The sequence below is a fragment of the Monodelphis domestica genome, chromosome 1 (assembly GCF_027887165.1).
Source record: "Monodelphis domestica isolate mMonDom1 chromosome 1, mMonDom1.pri, whole genome shotgun sequence".
Taxonomy (NCBI): domain Eukaryota; kingdom Metazoa; phylum Chordata; class Mammalia; order Didelphimorphia; family Didelphidae; genus Monodelphis; species Monodelphis domestica.
The window spans coordinates 216,037,350-216,062,761 of NC_077227.1; the positions used below are offsets into that span (position 1 = coordinate 216,037,350).

Here is a 25,412-nt window from a genome sequence, read left to right on the forward strand (position 1 = left end):
ATCAGATTATATTTGCTTTTATACAACTCACATAGGGAGCAAATAAAAATAATTATTTAACAACACATTAGGGAGTTGTCCAGCAGGGCTCAATACATTAAACCTGCTAAGCCTTATAAAAGGTATGCTTCTATATATGTAGACCAGGACTTTTAAGGAGAAAAAAAAAATATGTAGCTTCTCATGAAAAAATAATTGCATCAATGTTAACCTTAAAGTTTGAGACATGACATTATGCTCAATCACTTTAGGATTGCTTAACAACTATTTAAAATGGGAGAAAAACTATTAATTAATAGTAATAAAGAGAATCTGTAAGGGATGACCATTATTTCTAGGTATGAAATTTGACAATTTAAGCATATCTGACTAAATTTTAAGGTGATTATGCAGAATAATAGGTAGCATTGATATAAGGTTTGCAAAAAATTACAAATACCTCACTTTATCCTACAAATAACTGTGGAAGGTAGTTGTTGTTATCTCGGTTTTATAGATGAGAAAACTGAAGTGTAGATCAAGATTCAAAAAAACTAGTAATTTTCTGATGCATATTTTGAACTCAAGTTTTCTAGATTCCAAATACAGTGCTATATTTACTATACTACATAGCTTCATTTTAGGAACCTTATGTGTATATGATACCATACCATAAGTGATAAATGGTCAAAGGATATGGATAATTATCAGAAGAAGAAAGTCAAAGATCTATGTGAAAAAAATGCTCAACATCACTATTGATTAGAGAAATGCAAATTAAACCAACTCCGAGATACCATTTCACCTAACATATTGGCTAATATGACAAAAAAAGAAATTGACATGTTGGAGGGAATTGGAAACATAGGTACTGTTTTACATGTTGGTGGAGTTGTGACCTAACCCAACCATTCTGAAGAGCAATTTGAACTATGCCCAATGAGCTATGAAACTATTCACACCCTTTGAATCTAGCAAGACCAAGGTCTGTATCACAAAGAGATCAAAGGAAAAGGAAAAGGATCTATATGTACAAAAATATTTAAAGCAACTCTTTTTGTGATGTCAGTGAATTGGAAATAGAGGGGAAGCTCATCAATTAAAGAATGACTGAACAAGTTGTGATATATGATTGTGATGGAATTCCTTTGTGTTCTAAAATAGACCAGTCCAGCAGGATGCTTTAAGAAAAACCTGAGAAAACTTAGAGCAACTAATGCAAAGTGAAATGAGCAAAACCAGGAGAATATCATACACAGTAACAGCAATATTGTTTGATAATCAGCAATGACTTAGATACTAATGACTTAAATATTCTTAGCAACATAATGATCCAAGACAGTTTTTGAATGAAAAATGTTATCTGCCTACAGAGAAAAAAACCGTTGTAATCTGAATGCAATTTAAAGCATTTTTTTTTACTTTATTTTTTCTTGGAGGTTTTTGTTGTTGTTTCATGTTTTATTTCACAACATGACTAATGTGGAAATATATTTTGCATGATTTCACATGTATAATCTATATCAAGTTGCATTCTTAATGAGGTGGGAGGAAGACAATTTGGCACTCAGAATTACAGTGGTTCCCCTTGTTGACCATCTGCACATGGGCTAGTGCTGTGACAACACAGATCATTTCTACCACTCTTCTCCTTTCCCCCCTACTCTGGAACTGAGATTTAAAATAAAATAATGTTGAAAATTTTATTTGCATCTAATTTTAAAAAATAAAATTAAAATTAAATGAAGGGTATATGATATCTTAACAGATACCTCCTTGCTTCAATAATTTCCAAAAGTCTTCTATATTTTTTTTTATCATGGACCTGTGATTTTGTCAATATGGGTATTCCATTCCATCACAACACCTTTACACCTTAGCACATGCTCCTCAAAAGTTGTTTGAACCAAAACAGTAATCATCTTGTAGCCAACCTGGACATGAGCTTTTAAAAATTTGATTAGGTTAATCCTTGGACAGAAAATTAACAACTTCTATACAAGCACTATTCCAAGTTAATAGGACTCTTTCCTAAGTTAAGTGTAACTTTTAAAATAAACACATTAGAACATGATAAAAAGAGATTTTAAAAAAAGGTGAAAGTGGACAGGCTGAATTTTGGAATAATTATTACTATTGTATATATCTATGTGTTGGTATATGTGTGCATATATGTAAAGATCTAAATAATATGAAATTCTATCTAAAATACAGATTAACACCAAAAATAACATTTTAAGTAATTTAAAAGACAATATTTCCTTTAGCTTTTTGTCTTAACCTAAAAATCACCAAATACTTTTTCTAAATATTATGAAAATTAAATATATTTTCTGGCTCTAATTATAAGAATATAGAATGATAGTTCTAGAGTTGGAAGGAATGAGAGTCTGATCAAATCAACTCTCTTATTTTACAGATGTAGGAACTGAAGTCTTGGTTTTCCTCCTCCCCTTTTGACCATTCCTCCTCAGCCTACTTCAGGCTCTCTCCTGAACCTTCTAGTCTTTTCCTGTGGTCTCTCACACACTGTATGCAAGTGACTCCCAAATTTATTTTGCTAGACTTTGTTTCTTTCCTGAGCATTAGTTACACATCTCAAAATACATGCTGGACACTCCAAATTTGATGAGAAGCAGTCTGGTATAAGGGAAGCAGAATGATATAGTGGATAGATCACTGTTACTGAAGTCAGGAAGACCTGGGTATAAATCCTACACAAGACACCTAAGAGCTGTGTGATCCTAGTGAAGTCACTTAAACACTCTCAGCCCCAGGTTTCTCTTTATAAAATAAAGAAGTGGACTCTATGATCCTCTGTCCTGTAGATATCTCAAATATAAGATTTAAATGTTTTATCTTCATAACCTATTCCTCTTTAAAGTTCTCTATTTCTTTTTTTAAGTATTTTTTAAAAATAAAATTCTTAAATTATTTCTGGATTACATGTTGATGCAATTTTTAATATTCATCTTCTGACATTTTTCAATCCATGTTCTCTTTGTACTTCCCCATGAAGGTAGGTAATATGATACAAATTGTACATATATTACCATGTAATACATATTTTCATGTTCAAATGTTATGAAACAAGATACACATTGCTTACATTAGAGAAAAATTCATGGAGGAAGTAAAGAATGGTATTTTTTCAATCTGCATTTGGACTCCATTTGTTTCTTTGAGAGCAGTGGCTATCCCTTTGCATCATAAGTCTCTTGGAGTTGTCTTGGATCTTTGCTTTGTTGGTAATAGTCAAGTCATTCACAGGTGGTCATCATATGTTATTGTTACTGTGTACAACCTTCTGTTCATTTCCCTTTGCATCAATTCCTATAAGTACTTTGAGGGTTTTTTTTTTTAATAATCATCTGGTCATTTCTTTTGGCACAATAACATTCCATAATATTCATATGCCACTACTTGTTCAGCCATGCCCCAATTGATGGACTTCCTTTTTGTTTCCAGTTCTTTTTCACCCCCAAAAAGAGCTGTTTTAAATATATTTTTACAAGTCAATTCTTTCCCCCATTTTTAATCTCTTTAGGATACAGCCCTAATAGTGGTATTGACTCAGTCAAATAGTATGCAAAGATTTATGGGCATTTTGGCATGGTTCAAATTATTCTTCAGAATGGTTATATCAGTTCACTGCTCCATTGGCTCTGTATTAATGTTCCAATTCTTCCATGTCCCCTCCAACATCATTATCTTTTTTTTTTTTGGTCACATTAGCCACTTTTAAAGGTGTGAGGTGGTACCTCAAATTGGTTTTAATTTGCATTTCTGTAATAGAGTTGAAGCATTTTTAATACAACTAAAGATAGTTTTAATTTCTTTATCTTTGAATTGCCTATTAATATCCTTTGACCATTTGTCAGTTGGGGAATGCTTTCTATTTTACAAATTTGACTCAGTTTTCTATATATTTGAGAAATGAAGCTTTTGTCAGAGATATTTGCTACATATGCTTTTCCCTAGTTAATTTTTTGCCTTTTAATCTTGGTTGCATTAATTTTGTTTGTACAAAAGCCTTTTTATTTAATGTAGTCAAAATTATTTATTTTTATTTTCTTTTTTCCAGATTACATGTCAGTACAATCCTCAATAATTGTTTTCTGTCATTTTGCAATCTATGTTCTCTTTTCCTCCTACCCCTACCCCTTCCCCAAGATGTAAGGTAATATGATAGAGATTGGAAATGTTTTATCATATCATACCTATTTCCATGTTCATCATATTGTGAAAAGAGATATATATCACATTAGAGAAAAATTCATGGAGAAAATAAAGTAAACAATGCCATGCTTCAACCTGCAATCAGACTCCATCAGTTCCTTTTATAGTGGAGGATAGCCTTTTTCATCTTGAGTCACTTGGAGTTGTCCTGGGTCCTTGCATTGCTGATAATAGTTGTCATTCACAGTTGATCATCGTACTTTTTGCTCTTACTGTGTGCAATCTTCTCATGGTTCTTCTCACTTCCCTTTGTATCACTTTATATCACTTTCCAGGTTTTTTTGTGATCATTTTATTTGTCATTTCTTATGGAGCAACAAAACATTCTCTATTTCTAATAAGGGGACCGTTATCCCTCCTGCCATCCAAATTTACAAGCCTAGAATTAACCTTGGTTCCTCACTCTCCTTTACCCTAAATATGTAGTTAATTAGCCAGTCTTATGGTTTCTTCCATCTTTTGAATCTTTCCCCCTTCTCTACCCTCATAGAGTCTCTATCCTTTCACTTAAAACATAGGAAAAGCTTCCTAACTGGTCTCTAACCTTTAAGCATCTACCCCCACTCAATCCATCTTTCTTATAGCTGGCAAAGTGATTTTCCTTAAATTCAGGTTTAAATCACAGGGTCATAGATTTAGACTTAGAAAGAAAGTACTTTAAACTGCCATGCATACATAGGTACATGTTATCTACCCCAAAAAGTCATCAGCCCTTTGTAGGCAGGGACTTTCTATTTTTTCTTATTCTTTTCCCTGCATTTCAGTACCTAGCAGGGTACCTGTTACATAGTATGTGCTTAATAAATACCTGTTGATTGATTGACCATGTCTTTGGAAAACCCGTGAATGAAAATTAAAGAATGAATGGCTGAGTGAAATGAAAGTAAGATTTGAAGGCCCAAATAATTCTGTAGTTTACAGCAGCACTGTCAATCTCAAATAGATCTGTGTGGGCCACTTATTGACTTAGTTTTAAAATGTAACATTATCTATGTTTTATCATGTTTTTATTTATTGTGTTAAATATTGCTCAGTTACATTTTAATCAGTTTCCAGCAACATTGTAGAGTGGTCCCTGATACCTCTGATGTAGAAAACCATTTATACCAAAGATCTAGAAATTAATGTAATGACAGAATTGCTATACTTCTTATAGTAACATCCCAGTCAGACATATTTTTGATACAATTCCTCTTGTCTGTGGTCTTTTGTAAGTGGTCTTAAAGGAAATTTCTGTGCTGTGTTCTCCATATAAATTAGATCATTATCCTCTTAAAGTCATGATGTTTCCTCTACATGAGCCAGCTTTCTAGAAAGCAGACCTGACCTTTCTTACCTAACTATAAAGGGGGCCTGGGGAGCCAGCACTTATTAACTAGAATTTGGCTGACATTTTTACTTGATTTCATTATTTTTTACTTCTATATTGGACACATGGGGGCAACCATTCATGTTTTTTTTTTTTCCCTTGACCTGAGATGCTCTCCAATCTGTCTCCAGCTGTGACACTTGTCATTCAGCCCCATCAGGATATGGTGACTCTTCTTCTCCATTGCAAATCCTAAATGCTAATTAATCCATCTTAAAATAGGGACTAGCAGCTACCCCATGGGCTTAGTTCCATTTAATTATTTAGCATAAACTTGAAAGGTAGAGCATAAATCTTTTTCCTTGAGGTGGTCTATCCCAGTGAGTTAACTTAGGAAATACTTTATTGAAAGTCCAAAGACCTGGATTCTCAAGTCTTTGGGTCCAAGTATCATAGTGAGAAGCAATCTTGGCTTAACTTTTGTTTATCTAGATTTTTTATGAAGTGTTTTTTTATTTATTTTTATTATTAATTATAATATGTATAATTATATAAATATATATAAATATAATTAATATATTAGTATATTTTTATGAAGTGATCATAAAAGATGTTACAGAGAAAATCCCTTGAAGGCATTCTGTTAACTGAAATTCTGCCCTTACTATTCCAAAATATCCACAAAATGATTTCTTCTTTACAATTTGTTAAATGAATTCCATTAATACAATTTTGAGAAACTTTGCTTTTGAAATGTTGTTGTGCCCAGTACAACTTAGTATGCATGTTGCACCACAGCATAAAAGGCAGGCCACAGTTGTTTAATATATTAGTGGGAAGAATGCAGTGATAAATGAAATAAGGCTGGATTGAAGACTTGAATATTGGAGTTATGCCACTATCTAATAGTATGACCTTGGACAGATCAGCCAACATTTCTAGCCTTTGATTCCCTTATCTACAAAATGAAAGGTTTTGACTAATATGTCTAAGAATTTTCCTAGAAGTTCTAGAATGCTCTGTGCCCTTCAATCAATCAGCTAGGAGCAAGGATGATTGTAGAGAAAATCTATGGTGACCTTTAAAGTGATAATTAGACCTCAGCTCACAGAAGGTAGAATATTATAATGGAAAGTTTGCAAGATTTGACATCTAGGGACTTCAATTAAAATTCTGTCTATTAAGTATCTCTCTAATTATGGGCTAACCATTTGGTCAATCAGGGCTTCAGTTTCTTTGTTAATAAAATGATATATTTTAATCAGATAACCCTTCTGATCCCCTTCAGATTTAAAACCATGATCCTATGATGATTTAATGATCTATAGTTCTATAGTATTATTTTTGCAAGGTCTTAGGTTTTATTGATATAGTGAACTCTGAGTCTAGAAACTTCACTGACTTTGTTTGGGGACTCTCTCTTTCTCTCTCTCTCTCTTTTTTCTCTCTCTTAAATAATACTTTCTATCTTAGTAATAATTCTAAGATAAAATGGCAGAAAGGCAAGGGCTCAGCAAAAGGCATCAAATGACTTGCCCAGGTTCTCATAGCTAGGAAATGTCAGAGGTCAAATTTGAACCCAATTCCTCCTGACTCTAGGCATGGCGTTCTCTACCCAGAGCCACTTTATCTGCCTCTAATTACAGTCCTAAAAAGTTAATTGGAAAAAGAATATTCATAGCTGAGTTCTAGGGGAAGTAATGGTGTTCTTGACAGTAATAGAGAAGTTAAGAAAGACAAAAATGTTTTGGGGAAAGATAATGAGTTCAGTTTGGGATATGTTGAGTTTAAGATGTCCATAGAGATATTCAAATTGAAAAATGGCTGAACAAACTGTGGTATATACTGGTGAGGGAATACTATTGTGCTCAAAGGAATAAGAAACTGGAGGAATTCCATGTGAACTGGAACAACCTCCAGGAAGTGATGCAGAGTGAGAGGAGCAGAACCAAGAGAACATTTGTACACAGAGACTGATACACTGTGGTACAACCGAATGTAATGGACTTCTCCATTGGTGGCAATGCAGTGATCCAGAACAACTCAGAGGGATTTAAGAGAAAAAACACTATCCACATTCAGAGGAAAATCTGTGGGAGCAGAAACACAGAAGAAAAACAACGGCTTGATTACATGGGTCAAGGGGGATATGACTGGGGATGTAGACTCTAAATGAACATCCTAATGCAAACATCAACAACATGGATAGGTTTTGATCAAGGACACATATAATACCCAGTGGAATTGCGCATCAGGTATGGGAAAGGTGGGGAGGTGGAGGGAAGGAATATGATTCTTGTAACCAAGGAATACTATTCTAAATTGACTAAATAAATAAATATTTTTAGAAAAGTTAATTGGGTGTCTATTAACTAGGGAATACTATTATTCCATAAAAAAGATGAACAGGAAGATCACCCCAAAAAAAACAAACAAAAAAAAACAACCAAGCAAACAAACCTTGAAATACATATAAATTGATGCAAAGCAAAACAAGAAGAATCAGCAGAACCTTATACACAATAATAGCAATAAAGTGTACTAGGATCAACTGAATAATTTAACTATTTTCAGCAATGCCAGGATCTAAGACAACTCTGAGGGACCTCATGTATTTACTGCTATAAAAGGAACTGATGGAGTCTGACTGCAGATTGAATCCTATCATTCTTCATTTTATTACTTTCGTGAATTTTTCTCTGGTATAAGCAATGTGACATGACAAACATGGAAGTATGTATTGTATGATAGCACATGTTCAACCTATATCATATTACCAGCCATCTCAGGGAAGGAGGGGAAGGGGAAGGAGAGAGAGAACATGAATAGCAAAATGTAAGAAAACAATTGTTAAAAATTGTATCTACGTGTAATCTAGAAAAAAATTTAAAAGGAAAAAGTAAGGAGAAAAAAGAACTAATAAGCTCTGAGAGTTTAAATGACTTGCCTACTGTCCTATAGCTAGTGTATAACTGGGTAGGGTTGAAACCCTTTGTTCTTTTTCTTTTTTTTTTTTAGTTTAAATTTGTTTGTTATATTTCCCATATAACTCCCTCCCTATGCTAGAGAAGGCCTCATTTGATAATATGTAAATATTGATATAGACATTCATGTATTTTTCTATTCATCTATTTGTTGGGTTTTTGTGTGTGTGTGTGTGTGTGTGTGTGTGTGTGTGGTTGACATTCACAGTCATTCTTCAGAAAATATTTCTGTTCCTGAATCTAATGTTCTCTTTATTCTGCTCATTTTGTTCTTCATAATTTAACTTAGGACCTTTTTTTCTTCTTTTTTTAAATTAAACTGATACTCAGTTTTTTCTGTGCAGGAGTATTTCATCACAATTATATGTCCTAACTTGTTTAGCCATTCCCCAACTGATGGCATTCCCTCATTTTCCAATTCTTTACCACAACATAGAGTTACTAGTCTTCACGACTCCAATACCAGCACTCTATTATGATCTGTTTCCTATGTGTGGTACTTTTAGAGTACCCAACAAATGCCTCCTTAATTAAGCTTTCAGTGGATTCATAAGAGTGGCTCATTGCAAATCAGGGAAAATATTCCATCAAAAAATTTATGTTAGCATCACCTCTGATTCACATTATAAAATATTTAGTTACTGAAATCTTTAACTTTTCTCCTTCCCCATAACCCACAAAGCCTATCAAGGGGACATGGCTTAGAATATGTCAGTGGTTAAATTGAAAGCCATCCTTTATAATCTCTCACATAAACTCCATTTTAGATGTATATATTAGCATGGACATCCCTTCACTATTTTCTCTATCTCTGAATTTATTTAGTGCCATATATATATATATATATATATATATATATATGCATAGTATTCTGGTGCTACAAATGATGGTGCCATATGCAATTCATGTCTTCAAGAAGGATGGTCATGAACTTCTTAAATAACAGTGAGTTAAATCTGAAAGTGAGATGTATAGAAAATAGATATGATCTGTGTTTGAAATGTGAGGTTGGTCAAAATGTACAATTCAAAGAGAATATTTGGAGAGGGTGGGAATATCCTAGCAAACACAAAATCTAAAATTTTGACCTGTACCTAAGTCTGAGGTAATCAAAGGAAATCTTTCTCAGAGTTTGGCAGAAAAGGTAGAATATAACTGAACCTTGATTCTCTAAATTATGCTTTATACTCCTGTAAATAGTTCCCACCATCTATTAGTTTCTCTTTCAGCTTTTGGGATTAATGATTTTACTTCTTTTGATGACATTTCTTTGGTTTCTGGACAGGTTTATACCTCAAGTTGACTGATGTTTTTATTCCCTCTTTGTTCCTTTCTTCTTCATTGGCCTCAATCATGCAAGATACTTCTTATCAAAAACAGACTCTCTCTCATGCAAGGTTCCTAACATTAGCAGCTCCAAGGAAGAGAGATGGATATTAGTTGAATGATAAAGGAAGGATCTGTGATTCAGTCAATGGATGAAGTGCTGGGCCTGAGTCAGAAAGATCTGAGTTCTAGTTTGTCCTCAGACACTTACTAGCTTTGTAACCTCTTTGTCTCAGTTTCTTCATCTATAATTTAGGCTGGAGAAAGAAATGGCAAACCATTCCAGTCTTTTTGTCAAAAAAATCCTAAATGAGGTTATGAAGATATGGGCATGACGAAAATGACTTAACAGCAACAACAACTGCATAAAGATGAGAATAATTCCAGGTAGCTTTGACCTATAGTATAAAGTAAGTTAAGAATGAACCTGACACCTCCCTAGAGCATAGTTAATTGTTCTTGGTAAACCAAAGAGTTCATGTTGGGAAGTACTGGAAGATAGTTAATTAGTTAAACTGAATGCCAACCTTTGTTCAGACTTAGACTTGTACATAATTCATGTCCAATAACTATTTGTTGATTAGATCCAGTAGATAGTCTTAAAGTTATTGGAAAAAAATAGCAGGAATGTGATGTAATGACATTTAGGAAGCTTAAGCTGTCTAAAATGGACAAAACAGCTGGGAAGAGAAGAGTCTGAGAATGTAGAGACCAGGAAAAACTAAAACAAGTCTCTTTCCTGACTCCTGAATAATTCTTTATATGTAAATGGCAATAATCCACTGTCAGGTTTATATCTCAAAGAGTTCAAAGAAAAGGAAAAAAGACCTATTTATATAAAAATATTTATAGCTGCTCTTTTTGTGGTGACAAGAATTGAAAATTTAGGGGATACTCATCAATTGGAGAATGACTGAATAAGTTGTGATATACTATTGTGATGGAATGCTATTGTGTTATAAGAAATGAAGAGCAGGATGGTTTTAGAAAAACCTGAAAAGATTTATATAAACTCATGCAAAGTAAAGTGAGCACAATCAGGAAAATATTGTACACCGTAACATCAATTTTATAAGGATGATTAATTTTCAAAGACTTAGCTACTTTGGCATATTTATTGCATTAGAGGTTATCTTTACTAAGAGAAATTCTTCTACCTGTGCCTTTGACCTCATTCCTTGATTTTTCCTATAGAGACTTCGTTCAGTCATCACTGTCTCATTTTAACTCATTCCTCTTTCTTTTTCCTCTCTTCACCTCTGTCTGCAAACATTCTTATCTCTATGTTTTGCTTTAAAATAAACAATAAAAAAGCTTCATATGGGTGGACCTTATAATCCCTTCAAGCCATCACCCTGTCTCTTATCTTGACAAACTTCTAGATAGTTCACATTCACTTCTTCATTATTTACCCATTTCTCAAACTATTATCATTTGTATTTCTTTCCTAGCATTCCACCATTACTGTTCTCTTCAAGGTTATCAGGACAATTTCATAATTGTCAAAATTAATCACCTTCTATTAGTCATTGTTTTCATAGAATTTTGACAGTAATTGACACTTAATCACCCCTCCCTTTACTACTTTCTCTTTCCTAGTCTCTCCAATTTCTTTGGCTCCCATGTCCCTGTCTTCTTCACTTTTCGAGGACTTCTTTGTTTTTTTCTCTTCTTATTTCTCCTAATTCTTAATTCTGGTCTTCCCCATAGGATGTCCTTAATTGTTATTGTTTTAATTTCTAAACTCTTTTTATAGCTGTTTCTTTTCTAATTCTTAGTTTCACATGTCAACCTGCTGAGGATAACTGACCAATCATTATGTCTAGCCCATCACTTTCCCCAGAACTCTATTTTTACAATTCCAACTGTGCTTTTTTTTTTTTAATATTTGAAACTATGTTGGGTGTCAAGGGGACTGAGTTAAATACTCTCTTGGTTATTACTTATCTAACACTGTTTAAGTCATTTAACTTTTCTAACACTTAGATTCCTTGTCTTTCATTACAAATACTTGGAAATCTCCTATTTTGTTGAATGCCCAAACTTTCCCCTGGAAGTATATAGACAGTTTTGATGGGTAAGTGATTCTTGGTTGAAGACCCAATTCTCTTGCCTTTCTGAATAGATATTCCAAGCCTTACAGTCCTTTAGAGTGGAAGCTGCCAGATCTCGTGTAATCCTGATTGGTGCTCCTTGATATCAAAATTGTCTCTTTTTGGCTTCTTGTAAAATTTTCTCCTTAGTTTGGAAGTGCTTGAATTTCACTAATACATTCCTGGGGGTTGCCTTTTGAAGATTTAGTATAGAGGGTGTTCTATGAACTCTATCAATGTCTATTTTGCCCTCTTGTTCAAGAACATCAGGGCAATTTTCTTGGATAATTTCTTTTGTAGTATGATGTCAAGATTTCTGTTTATTTCTGTTTTTTCAGGTAGACTGAAATTCTCAGATTGTCTCTTTGAGATCTATTCTCATGGTCTATCATCTTGTCATTGAGATTTTTATATTTCCTTCTATTTTGTCAGTCTTTTGACTTTGCTTTATTAATTCTTGCTGTTCTGCAAGATCATTGGCTTCCAATTGCCCAATTCTGGTCTTTAAAGACTGGTTTTTCTACTATAATCTTTTGATTTTCCACTATAATATTTTGATTTTCCTTTATGGTTTGGTCTATCCTACTTTTCATGACTTCTAGCTACTTAATTTTGGTCTATAATTGGGAGTTCCTGTCTTTTAAACTGTTATTTTCTTTTTGAACTTTCCCACTTTTCTTGCCAAAATTCTTCCATCTTTCTCATGAGCTCCGATTTAAATTCTTCAAGAGCTTGTGGCCAATTTCCATTTTTTTAAAGGTTTGGATGCATTTATTTGTTTGTCCTCTTCTTCTATTTCCTCTTTAGTTTGCATTTTTCCTCCATAAAAATTTATCCAAGATTAATGCCTTCTTTTTCTTCTTGGTGTTGGGAAGTTGTTTTTCCTGAGCATTGTTTGCCATCACTATGCTAGTTTTTCCTTCCCTTTCCAATCAGCAGTCTGAGTGAGGAAAGCAGGTGCTCTCTGTATGGAGCTAAGGAGCATAGTTTTTGCCTGAGGTCACCTTTCAAGTCTCCACAGTTTCTACTGTTTGCTGCCCTTGTCGGTGCTATCTCCATTCCCAGTGTCTGAGCTCTTCAGCCCACTGGGATCTCAAGTCTAGCTGCTCTCAGGGGGTAAGTCTTTGGTCATCTAAGTCAGCTGACAAGGACTTAGAGGTGCCCCTCATTCACTCTAGAGGTGCCCCTTGCTCGCTCACTGACTCTGACTCTAGTGTACTGGCTCCATGTGTGTGTGTGTGTGGTGGGGTTGATTAGCTCACATTTGGGTGGAAGCTATTCCACCCTCTTATAATGTGGAAATGCCTTAATCCCACATACCTTCAATGCTGAGCCCTACTGTGGAGTCTCTTCGTTCATATGAATTGGTTTTTTTTGGTCTTTTGAGGTAGTATATATATATATATATATATTGTAAACCTTAAAATTTCTTAGACTTATAAATGTTGGAAATTTCACCATTGGGAAATTTCATACCTGAAAAATTTCCTATTGATAGTGGGAACTCTATTGGAATGTGAACCCCATTGGCATGGGAGGTTCCTCCTCCTCCCTTCTTAAGATTACTTTAGGACAGAAACCTTTTGCTGAACAATGGAAAGGGCTTTGACCTATGCTTAAGCATAGAACAGGAATTTCTTTGAGTCATGATTGATTTTAGAATTGATACAATAGAGATACTTGGAATGACAGAACCAGGTCTTGGAAAATACAATTTCCACCCCACTCAGTCCTAACAGGATTTAGGAAGGGCTGCAGCAAAGGATCGAGATTTAATTATTTGAGAATATGACCTTCAACAGACATGTGCAAAGGGGACAGACCTCTGGGCGGTCCTGGGTTAAGCTAGAGCCACCATTGGCACAGGGAAGACATGGACAGTGATTGGTAGATGTGAGAACTGAGGGGAGGGAACTTGGATGGTTTGCTTAAAGATAGAGGGGGTCTGAGGATGGAGAGGTGGTTGGTTGGACAGGTTTTTGGTCTGAGAGGTGGTGCTTTGAGGATTGGCTCTGAAGGAAGCTGGAGGTGGAGGCCCCTGAGACTGTTTCTCCATTTTGGTCACGTGAGTAATAGGGACTAATCTCCTTTCTTTGCCCCAGCTATCTAAGGGCTTGGGCCTTTTGGCCCAGCCTAAACAGAAGGGGTATTTAAGTCCTATTCCCTTCTCTCCCCTTTCTCTCTCCCTCTCTCTCTCTATCTCTAATACCTTTCTTCATCCTGTTTATAATTAAACTCCATAAAAGGTTGACTGCTGACTTGAGTTTTCATTTAGGAATTACATAGCTGAATTCCTTGGCGACCTTAAATTAATATATATCAGTCTTTTAAAGTGATTTCCTTGTCACTATATATATATATATATATATATATATATATATATATATCAGTAGGCCATGAAGAGAGGAAGAGTCCTGGGTCTAGACTGCCACCATGTTTACCCAGAAGTTCCTTGTCTTTCAAAAGAGGGAGTTGAAAGAAATCTCTGAGAACCCATCCAACTCTTAATCTTTGATAAACAGTGTTTTTTCTAACTGAAATTTGTCCCTGTTTCTCATTTCATGAACTTTCTCATCTCTATTGGTACCATGACAATTCTTCAATTCTGTAGGCTTAAAACTTCAAAATATTCTTATTCTTCCTTTCCCATGAATTATAGGTGTCTATACAATTAAAGTGATGGAAAAGGAAGATTTTTCATCACTTTAATTCATATCCTTATTATATCTCACCTGGACTAACACAGTCTCTGAACTAGTTTCCAAGCTTCCTGTTTCTCCTTTTTTCCAGTACTTCCTTAATAAAGATACTAAGCTAACTTTACAAATACAAGGATGTGACTTCAATTCTAGAATTTAATACTTTTGTAACAAGCTCCAAATTACTTAATCTCATTTTGAATTGCATGGTACCACACATTCACTTACAGCCAGTATATGAACTCATATAATAAAATATCTCCAGTCAAACTTAGTCACTTACTCTACTCCATCCTGGACCTTCTCTTCCCTACTTTTAAAATATTTACAATGACTATTCTTCATTAGTAGAATGGGCTTTCTCTGAATTTCTTCCTATTGAAATCTTTATTTTCTTTCAAAGCCTAGCCCATGTGCTACCTACTCCAAGAAGTTATTGCTTGTACTTGTAAATAGAAGTGATCCTATTCTCCTGTCATTTCTCATACCATGCTATTTGATCTCCCCTGCATCCCATCTATTTTGATTTTAATTGTTTATAGATATTTCCCTCCTTTCCCTTGTATTTACTAGAACATATGTTTCTTTCCTTATTTTTTTAAACTCTTACCTTCTGTCAATATCAATTCTAACACAAAATACTGGCAAGGGCTAGGCAATTGGAGTTAAGCGACTTGCCCAGGGTCACACAGTTCAGAAATTTCTGAGGCCGGATTTGACCCTAGGTCCTCCCAACTCTAACACTGGCACTGTGCTACCTAGGTTCCTTAGAACATATATTTATTGAAGAAAGATATTCTGAACTTTCCCACCTTTGTATCTCTCTATATATAGCATGGTTTCTTCCACAGAAGATACTTAATGTTTACAGAATTGTATGTAAACCAGGTTATTTTATTAACGAGAAGAAATGTATTTCTTAACAAGCTAGGTAAGAGAGTATACTATATATCTAGTATAATTCATTCCTAGAGTATCATTCACTCATTCATACATGGCTAGACTCTGTGTTAGGCCAATATTTTCATAATTTTAAAAGAAATCACTTTATGATGATACATGAAGAAAAGTATCATTTTAACTTGTTTTCCCAATGAAAGGAGAATAAATTAGAACTGTGATTCATCAAGATAGGGCCCAATTGTTGAGAAACTTTTCCTAGTACAGATTTTTCACATTTTCTGAAATTTATAGGCTTGAAGATGTTGTCAGGATTCCTGAGAGATTAACTACCTATCCAAGGTTACAGTGTCCTGTGGGCCATATGAATCAGAAGTGAGGCATAATGGGTGATTTTCAAGCTGTTTGATTTCCCTAATTCTATGCTCATCTCTTTTTATAGTCTTCTAAGAATTCCTCTCATTGAAAACTTTATTTAAAATTATAATCTCCTTAGCAAAGTCATAGGAAACTTTATCTTTGATCAAGCAAAGAAAGAGTGCATGAATTTAAATTAAAATTTTTAAGTACTGGATTTTCACATATCTGTGAAATGAGGATAATGCCTACTTTAAAGATTTTCTGTGGTTCAAAAATGAGATTTTTGTACATAGGTATTATAATATCATTTATATTTATATTTAATAAATATAAATTATATGTGTATATGTACGTATAAAGAAAATTCTTTACAAGATATGACAGTGCTATCATTATCCATCTTAGATTTCATTCATTGTTTCAGAATTTCAGTATATTTTTGCATCCTGATCATTCATCTTAGATTTAGTCATATATATATATATATATATATATATATATATATATATATATATAAAGTTGTTTTTACATTCTGGTTGTGTCATCCAACATAATAGCTATCTCTTGCAGTTTTATGTCCTTCGAAGTATATCTTCTAACATATTGACCTCACCAAGAAGAATACTTGATTTGAAGTCAGAGGTCTTGAATTCAAATCTTGACTTTAATACCTCCTAAATTTAACTTCAGGCAAGTCTCTTAACTTCTCTGACACTCAATTATTTCACATTTAAAATGAGATGGTTGGGCTAGATTATCTTTAAGACTCATATCTTTAAATCATCCTCTGATGATGATTTGAATATTTAGTTAAATGTATTAAATTATCACCAAAGGCAACATAGTCAGAAGAGCAAAAACCTTATGGAGGACTTGGAAATTAATATTAATTTCATATTGATGCAGCTTTTCCAAGTATTCAAAACAAAGAATGAAACACATCAGCCCCTTCCCCAAATGCTTTTATCCTCAGCTCCTGGAGGAATCAGTGCATGGCATTCATAGGCAATTCACAAATATTTGTTGCTCTTTTTATTTAATTTCATGATTTCTAAAAGTCAGTATAAACAAAAAATGTTCTCTGGTCATCAAAAAACTAATCAGATATTTCAGTATTTTAGCCAAAAAAAGGGGGGGAAGGGGAGGCCATTTTATTTGTATTGTCAGATCAAGATAGACTATTTTGTTTAGTTCTAAACACTATGTTTTCAGAAGAATACTAGCAAATGAAAGGTAGTATATTAATAAGTAAACACTCTGGAGAAGGGTCTGGAAACCACATCCTTAATATAATAGTTGAAGGAATTTAATATTAAGAGGTAGGATATATGTAGAATAAACATGATAGCTATCTTCAAATGAGTGATAGATTGCCTTTTGGAAGAAAATAATGAGTTACCTTATTTTATAGAAGCCAGAACTGAGGGAAAGGGAAGAGAACAGGTATTTATTAAGTATCTGTTCAACAGTTGTTATTTCATTGATAAGACAAATGAATGGCAACCACAGGGAGATGGGTGTTGTCTATCTATGGAAAAAATTTTCTGTTCATAAGAGCCTTGCCCTAAATATGAAATTGTCTATATTGGGAAATGGTGACTGCCATAGTCACTGGAAGCATTTTAAAAGAAGCAAAATGACCATCTGTCAAGGATATCATAAAGGGTTTTCATGAATTATGCAAGATGTTGGAATAGATGGTCTTGTTGAATTTCTTTAATTTTTAAAAATGATTTTATTATAACTTAATTTGAGTATCCTTTCTAAATCATAGTGGCCAAAATCTCAGACTTGCACAGTAGGAAAGCATTTTAGAAGCTATTTAGTCCCATCTATGCCTCAAAACGTAGTGTCTCAGTAATGTATACTATATATGTTTACCTTTGCTTGAAGACCTCTAATGACAGGATTACCCAGAACCTCCTAGGACAGCCAATATATATTGGGAGTGAAAGTTTATTGTTGTTGTTTGTTCTAATATCAGACCCAGGAGCAGCTGGGTGGCTCAGTGGATTGAGAGCCAGGTCTAGAGATGGGAGGTCCTAGGTTCAAATCTGGCCTCAGACACTTCCCAGCTGTGTGACTCTGGGCAAGTTACTTAACCCCCCATTGCCTAGCCCTTACCACTCTTCTGCCTTGGAACCAATACACAGTATTGATTCCAAGATGGAAGGTAAGGGTTTAGGATAGAATGTAAAAGACACTGTTTCTATATTTAAAGGTCTTGAGTTCAAGTTCTACTTCTGTGTGACTTTGGGTTAATGGTTCATGTTCTTGGAACTAAGTTTCTCAATATGTAAAATGAGGAGGTTATATTAGATATCTGCTGAGACTCCTTCTAACTCTAGATCTATGTCCTAAAGCCTAATATCTCTACAGGATAAACCTTCCGATTTGTGAAGATAGCTATAATATTCCCTTCTAAGTCTTGTCTTATCCAAATGCACATTTCCTGGTTCCCAGAATCAATGTATGTAATTTGACCCTAAAAACTGGATGAAGAAAATAATTTCCTTATCATTAAATACAGAGCTTGACCTCTAAAGATTCTTATTTTGTCAATCATTAAATACAGAGCTTGACCTCTAAAGATTCTTATTTTGTTTCTAGAGCTTTACTTTTTTAAATACAAGAACCAAACAGTTTATTCTATTTTATGCAACAATTTATAATGAACTTTAAAGGAACTACTGATTATCTGAGGGTTTCTGGCTCAATTACATGTTTCAAACACTCAGTGACCAAGTAAAGCATGTCATTTTCTCTTCTCATGCACACTGGAGCATAACAATGGACTGTGAATAGAGCAAATCAAAAAGACACAAATATAAGTGTAAAGAGCCTATTATATTCATATGCCTGTTATATGATTTTAATTTAGATGGGATTGACTGATGATAAAAGAGTGGCAGATAGCACATTGTTGCTGGCTCTCAGACTACAGGACACTTTCACATGCCTATTCTTATCAGTCCATTTTGCCTCCAAGACTTAAATGAACTTGAATTACAGTGTTCACTTTGTTTTCTGATCCTAAGTGATTATCTCTGAAGTGCAATTTTGTGATTAGTTGAGACAGCATGCATAAACTTAGCTAATGTTGATTTCCCCCAGGGTACAGAACAGGTAAATTCATAATGAATGGATGTTGTGTTTTGATTTCAAATGAATATAAAAACCTTACCATACTCTGTAGGTTTTATTTTTAAAATGTATTTAATTATTCTAAAATTAACAGAAGAATATTAAAATTGAACTTTAGAAATACGGCATTTAAACGTAAGTCAAGGGTGCTAGCGGCTTGTGAATGTTAATTCTCTTGCAAAAGGAAAAACAAACTTATTTGCCACATTTTTTTTGGCACTATAATTCTTCAGAGTTTAATTGCTTGTGTCTTTTCCAAGTAATTCAAAGAAATGTCTAAAGCAATGTTGTCAAGCTCTTATTATCCTGGATTTGGAAAACACCAATGGGTATTCAGGTAGCATTTTTATAACAACCGTCATCCAAGAAACTAGAATTACTTTTCCAATACACCAGTTAAAGGTAGGTAGCACATTTTATAAGCACTAGCTACATGTGACAAAAAGACATAAGTTTACTACTTCACAGCACATTTCAAACCACATCATATGCTATCATGAAAAATGTATGCACCCAATTACACATGCCAAAAGTCCATGTCATATTATTGGACCCAAAATGTTTTCCTTTCTCCTCCAGTTAGACTATTCTCTGGCTTGCAAAATAGAATGGTGTGAAGGCTTTCTATGAGAATAGATCATAAGGGTCAAATTTGGCAAGTTCACTGGAAAAAGAGTACAAGATTTAATATCAGAGGACTGGGCTCACATTCCATTACTGCCACCTAATCATCTGGATCCTTGGGATGAAAATTTTAAGTTTCTTTATCAGGCCCCAGATCCTCCTCTGTAGCATAACACACTTAGCTTCACTTCTGTGGTCATGATAAATAACCAATTCCATTCTCAAAACTTTGAATATGCTTTCTTGGATATAGGGGTGAAACTAGTTAATTAACCCCACTTGATGATTTTGGAGGGTCAGTGGCTACAAATTTAAATGGTTGCTTTTTAAAACTCTGTTTCTTCTTCTGAAACCATTCATATCTCTCCTCCCTGGTGTCTTATCCCTTTCCATGGTTAGTCATTAAGACTGTAGTAAAGAAACTAAAATATTAAGGCATTTATCAAAGACAGGCATTTGAGATACTCTACTCCATCTAGATGATAGTAGGATTTCATATTTTCTTTAACAAAAGAAATCAATATGCCACATGCTGTGTTTTGATTTCAAATGAATATGCTATATTGTTTCTTTCCTTGAGGATTTGTGTTCTGATGATACTTGTAATAATTCCATTATTGCTTTGAATTTAGTTTCTGCTTTAAATATATCTAGGCAACTCAGCACAAATCAGAGCACCAAAGAAACATTGAATAAATAATATCATAGAGTTAGAACTTGATGAGAACTCAGAGGTCATCTAGATAGACCCCTTCATTTTATAGTTGAGGAAATTGAGGTACTTATTGGTTGATTACCCTATCCATGCTTCCCTTCCTCAGCACATGACCCAATTGGATTCATGGTTAAATAGAAATTCGCTGGGACAGTATGGAAGCTTTTGAGTGTCAGGAGAATGGAACAAGAAAGCAAGGCATGATGGAACTCAGGGATGATCAGATACTTTCTCCATCATGGCGTCTGGGCTGGTCATATGATCTTGAAAATATGGTAGGTGGCACAAATTCATGAGACTAATCTCTATTCTTAATGAGATTGAAGTAGACAATATTTTTATTTGATCAAATATGACAATGACAACAGTGAGAATACTTCGGTTTTAAAGATGAATAAGCCAGTCTGACTATTTCTCTACTCCATGCCCTGTTCTTTTCCCCTATAACTTCTAAGAAAATAGCCAAGCCCTCATTGTCTAGAAGGGAAATAACAATTCCAAATTCATTTTTTTTTATATGACAGTACATGATAGAAATACTGTAATGCCTTCCAAAGTGCCACTCCTTATGGAAGAACTTTGTTCATTCTTTACAGTCTCCCTGTAACTTCTGTTAAAGAGTTGCCTGAGACTCAGAGGAACTAAATGACTTTCCCACAAACATATAACTTTGTATTTGAGATGCCACTTAGATCCAAATCTAGCATGCTATCTACTATAAAATTCAGACTCTCCATGTCTCTGACTATAAATCACATTAAGTCTAAAGGACCTGAGTTCTAGTCCAGGATCTGCTATGGAGTAATTGTATTACCTTGGGCATATCATTTTCCCACTCAATTTTTAACAGGAAAGTGTGGAATAGATGATCACATCTAGATCTAAAATTCTATGCCTGCTTGATCTGTACCTACTGGTATATATATATATATATATATATATATATATTTCCTTTAAATTGGAGATTCTTTTATCTGTTGTTTGTAAATTTTTTAACAAATTTTTTTGATAATTGTATTTCAGTATAATAGGTTTCCTTTGTAATCCTATTTTATTGTTGCTGTTTAGTCACTTCAATCACGTTTGATTCTTTGTGACCTTATTTGGGATTTTCTAGGCAAAGATACTGGAGTAGTTTGCCATTTCCTTTAGTAGCTCATTTTGCATATGAGGAAACTACGGCAAACAGGGTAAAGGGACTTGTCCAGCATCACACACCTAATAAGTGTCTGAAGCTGAACCTGAACTCAGATCTTCCTGACTCCAGTCCAGGCAACCATATTCTGTACCTCTTAGTTGCAATTATAATCCTATAAATTTTATTAATTTAAAAACATGATTCTGAAAATGGACCCTAGTCTTCACCAAACTGCAAAAGGACTCTATGACACAATATAGGATAAGAACACCTGTTTTAAACGGACTGCTCTATTTTGTTTTTCAGTGTCCTTTCCTGTGCTATATGCCGCTGTGCTTTCTGGAGTCAGGTGAACTAATATTAATTTAATGCTTAACAATAATTTGGTTCCTAAATACTTTGTAGCCACCAACATGCCACTTAGCTAATAAGAAGTTATCCTTAAAAGATGGATTTGCATCCACAGGGATTCTCCCCAAAAAACTTAGGAAGTTCTCAGGTTAGCTAGAACCCTTCCAGAAGGACCTTTATTTTCCTTTTCTCGGATGATTGGCTGTTTCCAAAAATAATTTTTTTAGTTATTTTTCTTTATCCCAGCAACTTCAACAAGTTGACTCTGCTTTCAGTCAGATGCAGTTTATTTTATTAGGCGTGGTTTGAGGGTCTCATTATCTAGTTTCTTCTCACAAAGAACAACAGCAACACCTTCCTTATGCTCAATTTTCATTAGAAAGTGCTGCTCTGAAATCACCATCACATTTAATATTAAATTGGATTCACTTTTGACAGAACTGAAATTTTGGATCTAATCTGCCTGTAAGCACTGATGCCATTATTATCTGGTGGAATCCCCTTCCCTCCATTCTCCAAGGTTTGGGTAAAAATATATTATTGGCTCTCCACAAATTTTAAGTTGTTCATGTGAATGTGTGCATGTAGGTGAAGATTTAGATGTTTCAGGTTAAATATTTTATTATACTCTATGAGGGGGAAGGGAATACATTGACTACAAAAAGTTTATGAATGCACAGCTTGATTCAGTTGTGTTTCAAAGAGCAGACTATTTTTTCCCTTTTATTCCCCCTACTTCCATAAAAAAAGAGAGAAGCATTTGTCTGTATCTTAATTATTCATCAGTATTTGGTTTTCAGAATATGATGATTATCCCATCTTTGGAAATCATTTGCAAATTCTTAGCAAGGTCTCTCTTGGAGGACTAAAGTGCACATTAATGATAATTTTGAAACATAGAATAATAATGAATGTGGCAGCAAGGCCATCAGAAGAAAATAAGTCTCAGTTTTAAAGAAATGGCTTTTTAAAACTCTTTATCAGCCTCATAAAAACACATGGACACATATAAGGACATACTCTAGACATCATGAATACATGGTTTGTAACATAGTTTCCCTTCCAATGTGGGGAGACTCACAGTTTTTTGTGTAAACCTCACTAGTCCTGCTGATACACTAACATTTTTCCAGTACTTCTGATTTCTTTAGTAGATTGCCCTTTTCTTCTCCCTCTTTATGATCATAATTATGGCTTCCATCTTTTTTTTACTAATATATTTGCCAAGAATCAGTCATTTAACAAAACACCCATATAAACTAGGATTTTAGTAATACAGAGAAAAATAAAGCAACCCCTGCCTTCTCAGACATAATCTTATTAGAGGAAACAACATATACACATAGAAGTATTTACAAAATATTTGCAAAATCAGGGTAATTTTGGTGAAGCATTAGAAGCTCAGGGATCAATCAAGAAAATCTAGAGGGTCTTAATTGAACTGAACTTTGAAGAAGATTTTGATACTCTAAGAGACAGGGGTGAGAAGGAGGGTATTTGTACAACATATGTAAAGGACAGTCAATATAAATTGAATATTGTCCAGTCCTTTGAAAACAAAAAGTTATCTACTAGTCTAAATGGCAATTCAAATATTCAGAGACTTTGATTTCCTTGACTGTAGATTATCCACGTTTTTTTTTTTGTTTGTCTGTTTTGTTTTAATCTGTCTGCTGCCTCTGTTTTGGCTATTTCTCACTTTGTTAACATGAAAGAACATAAAAGAAAGGAGGTTACATTTTGGGGAGTCACAAGTGCTACTAATTAACAGTCCTTAGGGAAAGGTTGAATCTAATGGTTAAGATGAAGCTTATATTATTGGAAGATCTGTTAACCATTGACAAGGTAATTTTATGTTTCTTATTGTATTCATTCACCTTATTTTTCAATGTTTTTACTCTTTTGCAGCTTCTGCTACCTTTGAAGATTTTCAGATCCGACCTCATGCTCTATTTGTTCATTCATATCGGGCACCAGCTTTCTGTGACCACTGTGGAGAAATGTTATGGGGGCTTGTCCGTCAAGGACTTAAATGTGAAGGTATGTCATGTTAATTCCCTCATTTAAGAATATTGGAATTGTTTTTTTATTTCCTACCCTTTACTAACTCCATTTCCTCCCCCATAGCTTATCTTTTTATAAAATAATGTTCTTAAAAGTACAATCAAATGAAGGTGAAACATGCCACTAACCTTCAAATGAGATAGAGACATACATTTTTAGAAATGGCTAATATGGTTTTTTGTTTTAATAAACTATATTATTAATAGAAATTCTTTATTAAGAATTAATAATATAGTTATATTTTCATAGTTTATATATATGTATAAGTAGGCTTTTATGATTTTTAAAAGAAAAAATTCAAACCTTAGGAGCTAAAATGTAGATTTGATTAGAAAAATGGACAGTTCATCTGAACTATACTTACCATTTAATATGATAAAAGAATGGTTTTGTGATGAAAAATTAGAGAATACAAATTAAAATCTTGTGAACTCAGTCCAAAATTATGCAAAATAAATTATTACATCAAAAGAACATGTATTTTAATAGATTAAAGATGTAGAAAATTATAATCATGTCAATAAATTTCTCTATACTTTTAAGATATTAATAGTTTTCCACAAGAATTATTTTAACAGAATTCTACCTCAGCTCTACAATTATAGAGGGAAAAATAATTATACAATAGTTCTTTCTTACCAATGGTTCATTATTTGTTTTTTCTCAGTTCATTGTTCTGAATAGAATATTTTATTTGAAGGGTGAACTTTCTGAATATTCCCTTTACCTAATAACTTTGTAATATGAATCAATTTTATGCAATAAAAGAAGCTTATTCCTTTATTTCTTTTTCAAGTGAAAATTTCACCATCTTAGATATGTGGAGTAATGGATTGGTCCTTCAGGATATAAAAATCTTTTATTCCTTAAAGGGTTTAAAAAAATTGTTATGATTCCCATGCAGAAATTCTTCCTCACCATGTCAAAGAAGTTCTTTATATATTGCATCTTTCTTTGTTCAGCTTTTATTTTTCTTGTTTGGATTTTTCATTTAGTCTCTACTGAATTAATATCAGTCCCAATTTTCAAATTAAGTTTTTAACATTTCGGTTCCATATTAGTGAGAAACTGAAAATTTGCTTAAATAGTGCTTTTCTTCCTTCTTTGAGAAAGAAAACCCTCACAAATTTCCAAATTAAAGAAATATATTAGTAAATAAATGACATAGAGATAAAAATGAATTTAATTGCTTAACATATGAAGACTAGCATCTATATTCAGATACCACTTGTTAGTGAAGCCATCTAAACTTAGATTCCAAGAAATTTATAAGGAAATAAGCTTAACTTTTCCTGACCTTAGATGCTTTGTATTTACTTTATATATAGTGTGAAAACATCCTGGCAAAAAATAGATGGTTGACCCAAGTTCAAGTATAGTTTATTAATTTTGTATGTTAATATTTTGAGATATATTCATTATGGCCAAACTCCAAGTATTACTTACATTCCAAGTAATTCTCTAATTATAAAATTCTAAGGGAAGAA

The 25,412-nt window shown here is 33.7% G+C and overlaps 1 protein-coding gene across 5 annotated transcripts in view; it reads left to right on the forward strand.

Moving 5' to 3' along the window:
• The window catches only part of PRKD1 (protein kinase D1), a 415,044-nt gene that overhangs the window by 283,687 nt on the left and 105,945 nt on the right, over positions 1 to 25,412 (forward strand). For 3 of the 5 annotated variants that reach the window (XM_001364580.4, XM_001364651.4, XM_007472536.3), the window contains exon 3: positions 23,770 to 23,901. In XM_001364580.4, coding sequence (XP_001364617.1) covers positions 23,770 to 23,901 — 132 coding nt within the window. Of the gene's footprint in view, positions 1 to 20,478; positions 20,648 to 21,816; positions 21,860 to 23,769; positions 23,902 to 25,412 lie in introns of all 5 variants that reach the window. The other 2 variants (XM_007472535.2, XM_056810441.1) reach the window with 2 other exon arrangements.